We start from the raw sequence: 15,591 nt of genomic DNA, 5'->3' as shown, positions 1-15,591 counted from the left end.
GCATTTCTCAAAAAATTAGTAAGGATTACAGTCCTCACTTAATTAACTCAGAATTAAGTCAAAAGTATTGTTGGTAGGTTTCCAGCATGATCGACAGGATCTCCACCCTAACCTGTTGCTTTTTATTTCCTGGTAGAACGTCCATCCTTGGCATTTCCTTTGGAGCTGCGTTCCTCTCACTTACCTTCATCCTCTTCGTCTGCTTTGCTGGACAGCTTTTGGTAGGTATTTCAAATATGGAACTTCTTTTAAAAGTGTGTTCATTTTATACAAATGGGGTTCTTTCTTAAAACTTTCAAAAGTAAGGAGCTTGTTTATTTACGTTTCAAGAGCTACAGTTCACAGCAAAGAAATATCGCCCTTCAGGCCAACAATGAACTCAGGTAGTTCCTAGACAACTAAGATGCTGCTTTGAAGATTGTTTAGACTGTTGGGCGCCTTTTTTTTTTCTTTGAGTTCAAGGCTGGCCTTGAACTTCTGATCCTCCTGCCTCAGCCTCTCAAGGAGCTGTGATAAGAAGGGTGCATCACTGTACTTGATTAAAATATTGCAAGTGACACCATAAAATATTGCATGTCATATCATAAAATCATGTTTTTGCTTATTTATTTGTCAGTTTTATTTTTTATCATTGCTTTCAGAGTACTTGTGGCAGTGAAAGCAAATATAATTAGAAGCTTTTCATAAACAGGAAATTTGTTTAAAATTTAAACAAAATCTTTTGCATCTACTTTCAATTCATAAAATTTGGAATATGTAAAGATAGCGATTATTTTATGAATAGGACTCTAATTGGTCAGGATATAAGAACAAAAATTGAGAAATGAGATTATATAGAATTTTAAAACTTCTGTACCTCAAAGGAAACAATTTCTAAAATCAAAAGCAAACCCAAAGAATGGGAGAAGATCTTTCCAAGATATATTGGATAGAGGATTAATATCCCAAATACATAAAAAACTCAAAAAAATTAAACACCAAAACAAGAAATCTTCCTTGGCTTCTTGAAGAGCCTACCAATTGTATGAAGCTTGATAATGATCATATTTATTTATTTATTTATTAAATATTGACCTTTTGAAAGATTACGTAATGCCCCGGTTTACATTCGGTTAACATATGATGTTAACCTTCTGAAACATAAATACCAAACGCAGTAATGCCAGTATTAAATTCCCTGCATGAGAATTAAAGGAAGCTACTTTTATGAAGTGAGGATAAGGTAAGCCTGACAAACACTTTTCTTCCCAGAGCTTTGTCCTTGTCACCCTCATTGCACAGAAACTGTAGCACGAGGAAATCAAATTGATTGGTTACTTTATAACTAGGTTTGATAAAAAAGATAGAAAAGGGTAAAAATGGGTAAAAAAAATAAGTGTGATAATAAATGCAATTCTTCCTGTTGATAGATATGCCATGAAAATTCTTGTTCAGTGACATGTTCTGAAAATTGTCAGAGGATTTCTTTCTTGTTGTCATTATGTGAGAAGCCCAGCCCTCTCTTCTCTGCCCCTTCACCCCCACCTGAGGCTTGACCATTGCCTCCTGTCTCAGCAATCATGCTCACTTCTCAGCTATTTCTCATGGCTGTGGTCAGCAGCTGGTTGAGTTTGTGAAACCCTTCTTGGAATCCACATCTAACCCTTGTGATGGTCCTTCTTTGGGCATCACAGGATGTATGATCTGTGCTACATAGTTTGCCTCAATTTTATAACATCTCCTGTTGACATGTATTTTTTTTCTTTTGTTTCACCTCACATGCAGTAAGTTCCTTAAAACAAGAATATTTTCATAAACTTCCTTTCTGTCTCCCATTGGACTCAGCAGAACACTGTCCTCATAAATATGTTTTATCAGCAGGTGCTAAGTAAATCCTTGTAGATGTCCAGAGCTTCTTCTATGGGCTCTTTTACTTCCTTCTCCTCCCTGGTTCTGTGTAGCTCCTTCCTCATTTCTCAGATGCTCAGGCAGAGTTAAATGTGCCCCAAAAGACTAAGTCCATTTTTCTGCTACAAAAGTCCTAGTATGGGGACAAGTGACATGTGCAGATGAACATGTGAATTGACTGACAGAATGGGGAATCAGGCTGCTTTGATACTACTCATTCATGTTCACTTAAACTCCCTAACCCTAAGCCTCAGTCTGTCTCCTTGGATGGAGATAATCTTCCAACTCTCATGAGTCAACTCCAACGAACCATGTTCTGTTTCCATAGTGCTAGCAGACCAGGCTTCAGGTTTGCATTATTTCTTTTGCTCGGTGAGATAAGACCATTTGCACTGAGTTCATCTCAGCTATACTTTGCTCACTGCAGTACTTGAGACACTTGAAAGACAGGATAAATATTTAAAGTCACAAAGCTTGAAGGCATGCCAGGTGGTACCCAAATGTAATTTCCTGGCAGCAACACTCAGAAAACATCCCACTCACGTCCTCACCCAGATTTGACTTCTTGCAAGCTCAAAGCTCTGTATTCAGCTCACAGTGGCTGCTCAGCTCCTGCCATGCACCTAGTCTCCATGCACTCAGGCCTATCTTCCTGGGGTCTTCATGCACCAGATCTCCTTAGATGGCTTGTTTTTTGGTGCTGTCCTGATGTGCTTTGCATTCTGCATCTGATGCTGGTTGGCATTTAGAATTGTGAGGCTCAAGAGTAGAAAGGGCACCAGAGATAGCCTTGTCTAGCCCCCAGTTTTGGATCAGGGACAGGAACTCCAGAGTGCTGCACTGCTATGAGTTTCCACTCCCAGTTATTCAGAATAAAGCTTTACCCACAAAAAATAATGCATAAGAAGTGGTAATCGGGTTTCTTGAGGATGGGACAGACACAGTGGAGCAGAATCTGAGTGTGATAACTGCATGATCACATAGACTTCCTGTCCTTGTATTAAACCTTCTGATCAATCTGAACTGCTAGTAGCAGACAAGGTCCCCACGAGTGGCTCCAATTCCAGCCTAGTCACAATTTAAAATTAATTAATAAGTTCAAATGCCTACTTATTCTGCCAGACACTTAGCATAGGCTGCCTCATTTGTCCTCATAAGAGCCCTTGGAGGGAATTCCATTGTACAGTTAAGGACAAGGAGGCTTACGGGCATTACAAAACTTTCTCAGTGATGTACAGCAAAAAGTATCAGAGCCAGAGTTGGAATCAAGTGTTGCAACCTTGTTCCTAGAGGCAGGTTCTGGAGGGTCAGGCTGTGTGAGAGGTTGCCAGCAACAGGGGCCCAGAATTAGGGAGGGGTGTCCATGTCCATGAACATGGGTTGGGTGGTATTAATCTGGCCTTGTGGCACCTGTTGGCCACTCTTGGATCAAAATCACTTTGGTAAGTCAAGGCAACCTCACCCAGTGCCTTGACCAATCGTAAGGACCTCTAGTCTAGTCCTGTGGGACATATGAGTTACAACTGGGTTGTAGGTGAGGTGTAACTCCATTGTAAAAGATGTTTGATAAAGTTAAAACAAGGTTAATTTATAACCAGGTTTAGATTTTAAAATATTCTAGTTAGAAAATATCCTTAATAATAATACTTGGAAAAATATTTCTGTGTGTACAACAGTATTTCAAAGTATTGTTTTATTGAATAAACAACTTATGTTATCCAGGTAGAAATCAAACCTGAAATAAGAGATGCGGTTTCACATTTTCATTAGAATTGTCAGTAAAAGAAAAATTCTAGTTTTCATTTGGGGGCCAGTAATAGTAAGTGCCCAGTTGCTGTCTGATTTAACTTCTGAACAACCTGAGAGGGACTTGCATCTCTCTAACAAATACAGGAGAGTGACTTTAACCTAAAACATCCCTACACATATGCTAGATCCAGCAAATGGAAATGTCAGAAGCTGTATTCTGCCAGTGTGTTACCTTGTGCATTGTATAGCAGAGGTACCATGGTGCCAGCCCACCCACCTCGTTCCATGCAGAGAAGAAAGCACAAATACTGAAGTCATCTTGGGGAAGGAAAAGTAGGTCAGACACTGGCTAATACAAAAGCACTCTACCCCACAGGAGTGCTTTCCCTTGAAGTCTATTTTCTCTAATATTAGTACAACATTGTAGCCTTCTTTTGGTTGAATTTCGTGTACCTTCTCCCTCTTATTACCTTTAGCTTCCTCTTGTCCATTTGCAGTTTTCAGGTGTGTCTCTGGTAAACAACATCTGACAGCATGTTATTTTCTGTGATCCAAAAATCTCTCTCTTTTACTGACAAGTATGATACATTATATGTATTATTACTACTGCCACAATATTATTTGCGAATCCACCATGTGTCCTCTTACCTTTTATCTATTTTTCTCTTTGTCTGCCTTCTCTTGACCAAGGGAGTTTATTGTCTTCCACTCTCTGGAGTAACTTGGAAGGTTTATTTTCTAGTCTGGGTTTTGGTTTTACTTATTACCCTTAAAACCTGTAATGTGCGTGTGATGAGAAGATGGGTTAATATCTTGATCTTCTTGTGGAAAAATTCAGGGACTGTGCTCCACTCTGATCATCCCTTCCCATCTTCCGTGCTAATGCTGATTAAATTTTTCTAAGTTAAAACTGCTCTAATTACTCATTGTTATCATTATTCTTGTTGTTTAACAATTTCTTTGTTCAACATTATTTCTGAGTATGGTTTCTTCCTCTGGGACTGTTGTTTCCTTCTTACTAAAGTGCTTCTTTTTCTCATCCTTCCCATGAGAGCTTGTGCATAATACTTGTTTTTTGTATTTTTAAAGGGCTTTATTTTCTCCTCATTGTGATCACTTACAGTAGTTTTTCCAACTTTCTGAAAACAAGATTCTGTGGCTTCCTGATCTCTATTATACTGAGAAGTCTCCTGTCTGCCTAATTGTTACCCTTTGGTAGAGACTGTCTTCCTCTGTGGTTGTTGGTAGGATTTGCTCTTTGTCCTTATGGAAAATAGTTTGTGTTAAAGTGTGGTTCCCTTCCATTTTTCCTGTTGTGAACTCCATGTCTCCTCAACCACAGACCTCAACCCACTCTACATCATTGTCCAGTGTCTCTTTGTATTCTGTCTCTTCTCTGCTCCTTCTCTTCTGTTCTCAAACTTTAATTAGAGGTATGTCCAGGGTTGGGGCTCAAGTGAAGAGTCCTTGACTAGCAAGTGTGAGGCCCTGAATGCAAACCCCAGTATCACTGAAAAAAAGAGGTGAACCTCTTCACTGTGGCTTCTATCTAAACCTCTTTCATATTTTCCATTCCTTCAACCCTCCCTGTTTTATGAATTATTTCCTCAAATCTATTTTCCCTCCTTAGCATAATCATTGAGTTTAAAATTTTAACTTCTGTATTTTCTTCTCTAGAGAGTCTAGGTGATCCTCTTATAACACACCCCTGGTATTTTCTCATAACAACTTTCTCTTTCATGATGGAATCTCATCCTTCATTTTTTGCTTCAATTTTGTCTTGTGTCATTGGACTGTAATAACTGGGTATTTTATGCTAATTCTCATACCTCTTGTATCTATTGATGCTTCCATTTTTCCTGCCTCCAACTGGGATGCCTTGCACTCTTGAATGTCACATATCATTTACAAGCAATGTTGTTCTTGCCTCACCAGAACCCCAAGGACTTTTTCTGGATTTTCTTTGACCTGGTTAATAGCTCTTCAGTTGGGTTCTCATTATGAAACAAATTATGTAATTTCCAACTTAATGTTTGTGTTTAGAATTTGTATTTGTCATCAGAAGCTCACTTAAATGTTTCCTGAACTAATGAATAAAGTTGTTCTAGTTTTTCACATGGAAGAAACAGCCTTTGAGACCTCCTGGTTTATTGAGGTGCCTACCTTTTGCAGGTTCATATCAATGTCTTCTTTCCTCTATGGACATTAGAAGCTAAGCTTAACCCTGGTGGTGCAGCACAGATCTGCTTTAGGCTCTCCTGGACCAAACTCACAGATTAGTCCCTCTAGTACAAAGCATGGTTTCTGTCCCTTGGGGATTTCTCTTTGGATCCATCATTAAAGTAGTGAACATATTCAGAAAGCATCTGTGGGGTTCCCATTATTTAATAAACACTGTGTTGGGCTCGAGGACTGTGAAGACACATGTGATATTGTCACTGTCCTCACCCAGCTCTGCATGTGGCCAGAGGCAAGCATATCAGCAAACCCAACACTATGTGGACAGCTCTATAAGTGTCACAGAGTAAAGATTCAGGCTCACCCTAGGACACAAGAAAGAAATGGGTTGATTTTGTAAAATATGATTGATTGAAATAAGTAAGTGTTTCTGTAGGAAATTGAAGTATAATTCAATAATCAAATTACACATGACAGTCCTTAAGACATTAAGTGTTAAAAGTAGTTATTGCTTTAGTGTGTTCCTGTCATTCAGATGATGGTCCTCAGCCAACTGAAATGCCAACATAGATTCTCCTTCAGGTGAATACTCAAAAAGTACACATTTACCTGAAAAAGCTTGGCCACTGTATTTTTCATGCAGTATTTAAATGTGCATTTTGCTTTGCTAATAGTAAAAATTCCTGACTCAGTTACCTTACCGTATTTATAACTTTTCTGAATTCTTTATTTCACTAATCTTCATATAACTTAAGCATCTGCTTTTGCAGATAAATCATCTGATTTTTTGGAAAGGGTGGTAAAGAAATTGTAAATACTTTTATAATTATTAAGTTAAATTATGAGGAATTATTTTGTAGCAAGAGGCTACCAGTCTTTTCCAATACAAAATGTTTGGATTAAGAAAAAGAGGAAGAGAAGGGGCACAGAGAGAGAAATATTTTTGGTAGAGATATTTTCCTTGCCTTTTTTATTCCCAATAAAATGTACAAATATTTTATTTTCCCATGGACTATCTGCCTGCACAGAGATAAGAACTTCAGTATTCATCTCACACAATTTCTACCACACCACACTGCCCATCATGCCCAGCACTAAGTAGGTAGTAAGGTTTTCTTGTAAGTGTGTATTATTTCTTCTTTTATGTGTCCCACTACATTTAGTGCCAATCCTATGTTTGTTAGTAATGAATGTGTCCTTAGCAGCCAAGGGCATTTCTGAAGGACACAGTAAGCTCACTGTAAATGGAAGCCCCCAAAAAAATAAATAAATAAAAAACAATCCTAGGACCCTGGGGACTCTGAAGATAAGCAAAACAGGAAGAGCCAGATTTGCAGATTTGGCTGAAATGACACAAGTAGTCAAACCAAGATAAAGCTCACGGCTGCACTACACGGGGCTCATGGCAGGCATCTTCCCATTTTCTGTTGAGTAGCAGCTTCCAAGTAAGGGAAAATATCATTGGAAATGTCCTCATTATTAACATTGAATTAGAATGGCCAGGGATTTTTATAAACTTACTTCTCTACCAATGACTTGATTGGAATATATAACCAAAACAGAGCAACTTGAACTGATGACCATGAAGTGCCATTTCTATAGAGAGCTGCAAATTGAACCATTCTCCTTTTTTCCTTAATCAGGTTCCTTCTATTTTAAAAATCTTTGTCTTTTTCCTCCTCTTATTCTCATCATTGGTTTCTTCTGGCTCCATATCAAATTCTACTTCCTTGTCCCAGATACCAGCAATGTTGACCAGTTGTTCTTCACAAAAGCTTTATCTCCTTTGCTTCTACTTGCTGATGGGAAGGAAATAAAACTGTGTGCCTCCCTGAACTTGGAAAGCAATGATAAGTTTAAAAAATTGCTTCACAGGGTACTTTTAGGTATGTATGAAAACTATGTGGGTGCACCCTGAATCTGTAGCCCTGAGCCCCACACACCAAACCCCACACTTAGTGTCTTGCACTCAAATGCCACATGTGTGTCACATTACTCAGAATGTCACAAAAGAGCACTGACATTATTGTACATTTGCACAGCTCTGTTTCAGTCAATGGTGAGCTTATGAGCAGAATATAACATCACTATTAGGTAGCATATTTGTTAAGATTGTCATCAGGTATTTTTTAAAAACTCAGAGTAACTTGTTTTAATTTCATAATTTCAAAAATATTTCTGTGTAGTAACTAGATAATATTTTTCCCTATTGGTTATGGTATGGAATCTGACTTAGATTTAGATTGTCTCTTTAAAGTGATAAGGATTGGTGCTTTCTGTCTTAATGTTTTCAATACCATATGTGTTTATAATTTCCTTTAGACAGAAAAGCATTGATCTTAATGTCTGTATTGATACAAAAAAAACCCTAATTCTTCTAGTCCATCAGTACACAAATACATGAATAATGTCTTACTTTTCCAGAACCAAATTAAACACCATAACCTGTTGGAATCTGAGATAGATGAGGATGTTATCTGACTTGAAAAGGAACCCAAAAGGGGAGGCACTTGGATTTGAACTTAGGGCTTCATACTTTCTAGGCAGGCACCCTATCGCTTGAGCCACTCCACTAATCCTTTTTTGTCCTGGATATTTTTTAGATAGGGTCTTGACGAGCTGTTTGCCCTGGCTGGCTTGAAACCATGATCTTCCCAATCTCTCCCTCCAGAGTAGCTAAGATTGAAGGCAGGAGCCACTGGTACCTGGGTGAACTTGAGTCTTGATACTTCATCACAGCTTCTCCTACAGAGCACAGATCTGATAGTATTCTGTACCACTTTTATCACTAGAAATAGCATGCATTAAACAGCAACTATAAGCTTCCTCAGGTGGGTATTCTCTGGGTACGTGACCTCTGTAATCCTGCATGCTAATAGCATTAAGGATCATCCTATTTAATGGCAGATTTAGGGCCATCACCAGCCCCTTCTAAAACTCTGCTCTTGACTACATGCATGAAGGGCAGATCTGGCTCCCAAGTTACAGGTGGGAAGATGCTCTGAAGAGCTCAGCCCAGTCACCTTCTGCACCAGTCAGTGATTCAGCTCCTGGCTGCCTCTGGAGGCCATGGCAGCACTGTTCAAACTCTCTGACACACTCTCAAAGAAGCCAGGGAAGTGCTTGGGAAAATCTCCCCAAGTGGTGAATCATCAGTGGGGCCTCTATAGACAAACATTCTTCCTCTTTTATATCAGGCCCTGGAAGGGGGAAGGCCATGGTGAGAAAAAGGAGAAAGAGTAGTTTTTAGTGTTGTTATCCAAAAAACTATAAAGCAAATGGATTCTTAGAAACTAAAATGTTTCTGAGAAATATCATGCTTTCTTCATTGAAATAACAAGAGTCAACAACTAAAAGTCCTATCTCCAGTACCCTATGTAGCTCATTTAAATCTCTGACTAGGCTGAGGAGGCAGGCATTATTGTAATCCTCATTTTAAAGTTGAAGAAACCAAGACCAGAGTGGATAGTAAAGTTCAGAAGATTTGATGGCTGTGGGGTATTGAAACCATTGGATGGCTCTTGACTCTTCTAACCTGTGTTCTTCTCCTGTATTAATCTCATTTAATCGTTGTATGGACATTTAGTATATTGCAATGCTTATATCTACAATATTTAATTCAGAAAGAAAATGTGTAAGAGGTAGAGAAATAAAAATGGTGCTTGTTAATGCTATTCGGGAATATTCCCTATTTGAGTTTAAACTAGGTCTAGCAGGTCAGTAGGTCAGGTGAAAGAGTATAATTTCTTTAGTCCTATGATCTTCTGAATTTTCTTAAGTCATCTTTTTTGTATGCTTCCAGAGCACAAAGCCTTGGGAGCCACAGTTTCTTTAACATAAAGAATTAAAATGTAGATCCCTGGATAAGTCTTTAAGTTCTTCCTGTCATATCAGACGACATACCCAAATTCCCATCTGCTCAGAGAGCATTCATGGAACCCACACGTTGATGGAGTTCTCTGCGCTTTGCCCTTTCCCTTGAACTCAAGTGAGTTCACCATGGTGCCTTCCTTGAAAGGTGGCTGTCAGGATGAGGTGAGGTCATCTCTGAGACTCTGGCCACCATTCTCTAAAGGTGTACATTCCGTCTTGTAGCAAGAGATTCATGCGTATAGCAACATTTTCACCATAGCTTAGAAGATGGAAGTATCCCACATATCCTCCAAGGGATGAATGAATGGATAAACAAAACATGTACTGTGGGATTTTATTCAGCCTTTTAAAAAGAAGGAAATTCTGTCGAATATGATATGATACAATATGATGAACTTTGAGGAATTATGCTAAGTGAAATGTGCCATCAGAAGGGCAAACACTACAGTGGTTCACTTAAATCAGGTGCCTACAATGATAAAAATCACAGGAACAGGAGCTAGCGTTCAATAGGTACAGTTTCAGTGTTTTTTCAAGATAAAAAAATTCTAGAGATGTCATAAGATGTAAATACAGTTAGCATAATTCTACACTTAAAAGGTGATTTTAAAAGATAAATTTTATGTTGTATTTTTCCACACCATTAAAAATTGTTTAGAAATTTTTAAACAGAGCTTCTGAAAGCCCACAAAACAGGATGAGGTGTGGTTATTGTTCCCTATGCCTAGGACCGTGGGACCTGATCTTTGTGGGACCAGACACCCCACTACGTCTCCAGTGTGGTTGTATTGTTGTGATCAGCCTGCTGCTGCAACAAAAGGAGTGGGAGTCATGCTGATCTGCTTTTTTCACAAATCAGCTGAATTTATAAAACTGACAAATGAGATACAATGCATCCTCCAGAGTGATTTAGTTAAATGACATTTTTTTTCTCTGTCAAAAGAATTCCTTAAAAACATAACTTTGGGACTCTTTTTAAAGGCGTATAATTGCATTATACCTTTGTCACAGTTACTTAATTGGTTCTTAGTATGAAACAATGATGCCTACATAATTTTACTAGGTTTGTGACTGTTGTGTTCCCTCGGGAGAATACAGTCTAGTTGTTTCTAGTCTATGAACAGTGTTGGCATTTCTTGTGGTTTTTAGACATCATCGTTAAAAACTTAAGAGAAAATGTTAAACAGCAATAAATTTCCTTTTCTTTCTCTCTCCTTCCAGCAATGTAGCAAAAAAGCCTCTGCCTCTCTCATGTGGCTTTTGAAGTCATCAGGCATCATTGCAAACCGCCCCTGGCCTCGAGTCTCCCTCACAGTCATCACCACCGCCATCATTCTGACCATGGCTGTGTTCAACATGGTAAGCCACAGGGTTGAGTCAGGGTCACAGCAGGCAGGCATTCCTGCCTCTGTGGCTTGTCACAAAACACATTTATACAGGACATCTTTGGTAACACAACTTGCTTCCTATTGACTTTAACGTTTCACAGCTGTGCAGTAGCTCGTGTAAGGAAAAGGATTCTTTAGCACAAGCTAAAGAAGTTGGTTTCTTGAAGCTGTTCCTTACTTCCTTTATCATGGTGGCTGCCCAGAAGACTTCAGACATGACACGGAATGTCATTAGGATAGGCAGGAGTGATATTGGAACCATCAGAGTGAGTGACCCTGTCCTTTCCTAGAGGTTATTAAAGGCCTGATTTGAAATTCCAGGTCATACCCATGTGACACAATTTGGGATACATCTTCATTAAACTTCTCAGGTTCCATTTCCACTTCTCAAAAGTGGGATCCATGACCCCTCAGCCAGGTTGGTCCTGAGGGTCACATGAGCCATCATTTCCACTACACTTAGATGGCACTGGCAATTTTGTAAATATGGAACCGATGAACACTCTTCCCATATCAATATCATCATTTCTGGGATCTCCTCCCAAAATAGACACTTTTAGGCCACCAATGTGCCTGGAGACACATCTGTATTTATTATTCTCACAACATCATCATCATCATCAGTTCGCAGTGCGTGCTGCAGACTGCTGGTGTTTGGAGAACAGTGTCACAAGGTATTGTTCTTTCCTCCTAAAAAGCATGCACTCAGCCTGAGGTGACAGACCATATATAACTTGACAATAATACTTAATGGCATTGTTTTCATTCAGTAGAAAGCACTCATTCTGAAAAACAATTATTGTACATAAGTGTATAAATGTGTTCCTGGTCCATTTTTGGATGCCCAGAATGCATGCTCTGGCTTCCAGGAGTCACAGAGGGTTGCAGGTAAACTCATTATCAAATTATCGTAAGTACAGTAGTCAGCAATAAAGGCAATAGAGGAGGCAAGGAGGTGGAGTGGGCTTGCTAGGCTGCATTCTGAAGGGTGGGGACAAGGCATTTGCTCATAGACAAAGGGAAGAGAAGGAAGGCGAAAGATGAGAAAGGACAACCTTCCTTTCTTCCTTCCTTCCTTCCCATATAAATTTAAAGTGTGGAACATGATGTTTTGGTGTAAATTTACATAATGAAATATTACTACAGATAAGCAATTTAATAAAACCATCCATAGTTTGTGTGTGTGAGTGTGTAAAAGATCACCCCAACTCTAGAAACTTTCACTGTACACAAATCCTGTGTCTAATGTATACATTAGACCTCTAGACTTATTTACCCTACAGAACTGTAATTTTACTCTTTGACCTTCATCTCCCCACTTCCTGTCTTCTTACCCTAGTGCTTGTTATTCTGTGTTTCCATGAGATTCAGTTTTCTGAAATTCCATATGCAGTTGAGATCATGTGGTATTTTTCTTTCTGGACTGGTTTACTTCACTTAGCATAATATCCTCCAGACTCTCCATGTGGTTGCAATGACAGGATTTTCTTCCTTTTTAAGACTGATAATATTACTTTGTGCATACCACATTTTCTTTATCCATTCATTGGACCATATCTTGGTTATGGTGAACAATGCTTTAATTAACATGGGAATGCATGGGAAGATAGCTCTTTGAGGAGCTCTTTTTTTCATTATTTCCATATGTCCTAGGAATGTCTTAGGAAAGTGCATTTTGTGTAAGGAGTAGCCATTCATTAATTCTTTTTAAAACATTTTTATTAGCATATAATAGTTGTATGGGTGATTTCATTGTGACATTTCCATAGTCATTCTTTAGTTCTTAAGTAAGTGAATGAATTGGCAGTGAGTGAGTGAGCAGTCGTGAGAGTGAATGAAGGAAGCACACAACCGTTTGAAAAAAGAAACCATTTGATTTGTAAAATCCAGTTTGAGTTTGCACAACCAGGATTTATTACCAAAATTTTTATGAGAATATAGCTTTTGATTTGGAAAATACCCATTTCCACAGAGGATAATTAATCATGAGTGACAGGCAGTTTACCGACCGTCTATAAATGCTTGACAAACTGAGCATTTAGGAGGAGGCTTGTTTCCCACAGTAACTATGATCCTTCTAGAGAGAAGAAGTTGGGCTTCACCAAGAAACAGCTATCTTCCTGTGTCATTTTTCTTTCTCACATTTCCATGTGAGGTACAGAAGTCTGCCAAAGATGCATGCAAAGTCTGATGGGTGCTCTTTGAGTAGGAAATGGAACACGATTTTGTGCTGCACACTAATCAACCTTCTGTAGAGAAAAGACTGAGCTAAATCACTGTTTTTCCTTCCTGGGCCACAGTTTCCCATCCCCCGCCCCCTGGCCCTTGTGCAGGAGAAATGCCACTTTTATTAAAGTGTCCCAAGTGGCACCTTTCCATGCAGGTGCTCCTCTTCTGTTTATGTCAAAGAAAGATCATGAAGGATAAAGGCCAACATTGGATTTGAAAAGGAAGTAATCCTGCCTAGTTGTAGAGTTTTCTTAAAATTTCTTGCTAATCATGGAAGAAGGGTTTGTCTATGAGGCCCTGCCTTTGATCATATCTGAGGGTTTGCAGAGAAAAGCCCTCCAGTTCCTCTGAGGGCCAGACCAGCCTCCTGGCTCCCACCTGTCCCCAAGTGGGCCAGAGAAGCACTGGGAGCACTGGAGCAGAGCTGTAGGTTAGAACGGACTTGGTGGGGCACAGCACCAGGGCGGTAAGCACCCCCTTCTTTCCTCTCTCTCAACCTCCCTCTGGAAAAGGGACAAAACCCAGGGTCCATCTGCCCTCCATTAAACTCTCCCAGTGTTGTTTCAGTGCCTTTTTTCCTAGCTTTGCTTTCAATTGTCTGTAATGGGGAGGCTTCTGTAAATGAGGTATAGATTTTTACATTTTTCCCAATATTGCCTCCGGGAACACATTTTCCAAACAACTGAGTCCCACTCCCAAGTTGTATTTGTACTTCTTCACAGCTGTTAACCCAGTGAGGGGAGGACTCACATTTCAATAACAATAGTAGCTGTCTGTGTTGGTTGTAGGAAATGGCATACATGTGTGTACCTGCTTTGCTTAATTCATTGAGAAAAAAATTATCTGTCAGAAAACTTCATTTAAAAAAAATTGTAGTCCCATTCCTGTCTTCATGTACAGCCCCTGTAGTTACATTTTCTTCCAGGGACAAAGTCATGATGTTTTCCTTTTATTTCCTTTCTTTTCCTGTTTCTAATATCACTTATCTTGTGCAAAAAGTTACATTAAAGGTATTATTTAACCATTTTAGGTGTATAAAGTATATTTGCAGTGTCATGCAGTCACCACCAATATATCCAGAACTTGATCATCATCCCAAACACAAACTCTGTCCCCCTTAAACAAGCTCCCCATTCCCCTTTCTCCATTCTCTGGCAACTGTCCCTATTAATTTTCCTATTCTGCGTGCCCCCTGTAAGTGTAATCCCACAATAAGTGTCCTTTTGTGTCTGACTAATCTCACCTATCATACCATCCTCAAGGCTCTCATTTTCTTACTGATACTGTAGACCAGAGGCTCCCTTAGCCCTGAGTTTCCCAGTCAGTGGCAGACAGTCCTTATTAATGGCTTCTCTAGTGTCACCTGCCATTACCTTGTCCAATGCAGAGGGGGCAGATGTGTTGAGACAATTTGAGGGGGCTTGAGGCTGCTCATGACCATGGAGATAGGCCAGTTCACACTGAGGCTTTGCATCTAGTTTTGCTCACTAGTGTTTTATTTGAACCTGAATATTAACAGCACTGAGGAGAGCAGGGGTCAGCAGGAATAGTGTGTTCAGAGGACTGGGCCTTTTAAGATCTTATTATGTTGGATAACAGAAGGTCCAGGTCAGTTTTATGAAAAGTGGATAGTGAGCTTTCAATAGGAAGTTTTAAACATTTGATGTTCATCTATGTGATAATAAATATCTCAATAAAAAGTGAACACAATTTGTTATCTGTATTTTGGTGAATAGAGAGATTTTACCAGGAAGTTTTAAACATTTGAAAATAATAAATACCTCAATAAAAAGTGAAGAAACACAATTTGTTGTCTATATTTTTTTCAAATGTTGATTTTTGGTATCTAGTTGCAAATGACCTTGCTTTGTTCAGTTTTCATTTTCCAGCCAACTGTTTAGAATCAGGTATAAGAAACAAACAGTCCTGCCATTGTTCATTCTGACAGTTTGACAATGTGATTGTCTGCATCATTTCTGAGAAACTTCCAGGAGATTTATTATGAATAAGTCATACAAAATTTTTGAGCCTCACAGTTAGCTGAGGTTAACTGGTAATCCATCGGGACTTCTAAATCCTACCAAATGACAAACACAATAATGTCATAAGGCATAAAACACCATATAGATTGTGCATTTGAAATCTAACAGTATTTGAAAAGCATAGTTGTGGTATGGTTTAACTTTCCAAGGAAATATAAAATTTGGACATAAGGCTAAACATATGGGGGTGTTCTTTAGCACTTTACGAGGCGCTCTTATTCAAGATGGCAATATCATTTTTCCAG

General features: G+C 39.0%; 1 protein-coding gene across 5 annotated transcripts in view; it reads left to right on the top strand.

The window, feature by feature from the left end:
- Adcy2 (adenylate cyclase 2) overlaps positions 1-15,591 on the top strand; it is a 370,478-nt gene that overhangs the window by 306,592 nt on the left and 48,295 nt on the right. For all 5 annotated transcript variants that reach the window (XR_012449249.1, XM_074077754.1, XM_074077756.1 and 2 more), the window contains 2 exons: positions 137-221; positions 10,909-11,046. Coding sequence is in view for 4 of the 5 variants with exons in the window: in XM_074077754.1 (XP_073933855.1) it covers positions 137-221; positions 10,909-11,046 (223 nt within the window). In the remaining variant the exon portion in view is untranslated. The remainder of the gene's footprint in view (positions 1-136; positions 222-10,908; positions 11,047-15,591) is intronic.

The sequence above is a fragment of the Castor canadensis genome, chromosome 6 (assembly GCF_047511655.1).
Source record: "Castor canadensis chromosome 6, mCasCan1.hap1v2, whole genome shotgun sequence".
In the NCBI taxonomy this organism is placed as follows: Eukaryota; Metazoa; Chordata; class Mammalia; order Rodentia; family Castoridae; genus Castor; species Castor canadensis.
The sequence above is the reverse complement of the archived record's forward strand: the minus strand, read 5'-3'. Positions and strand labels throughout refer to the sequence as shown.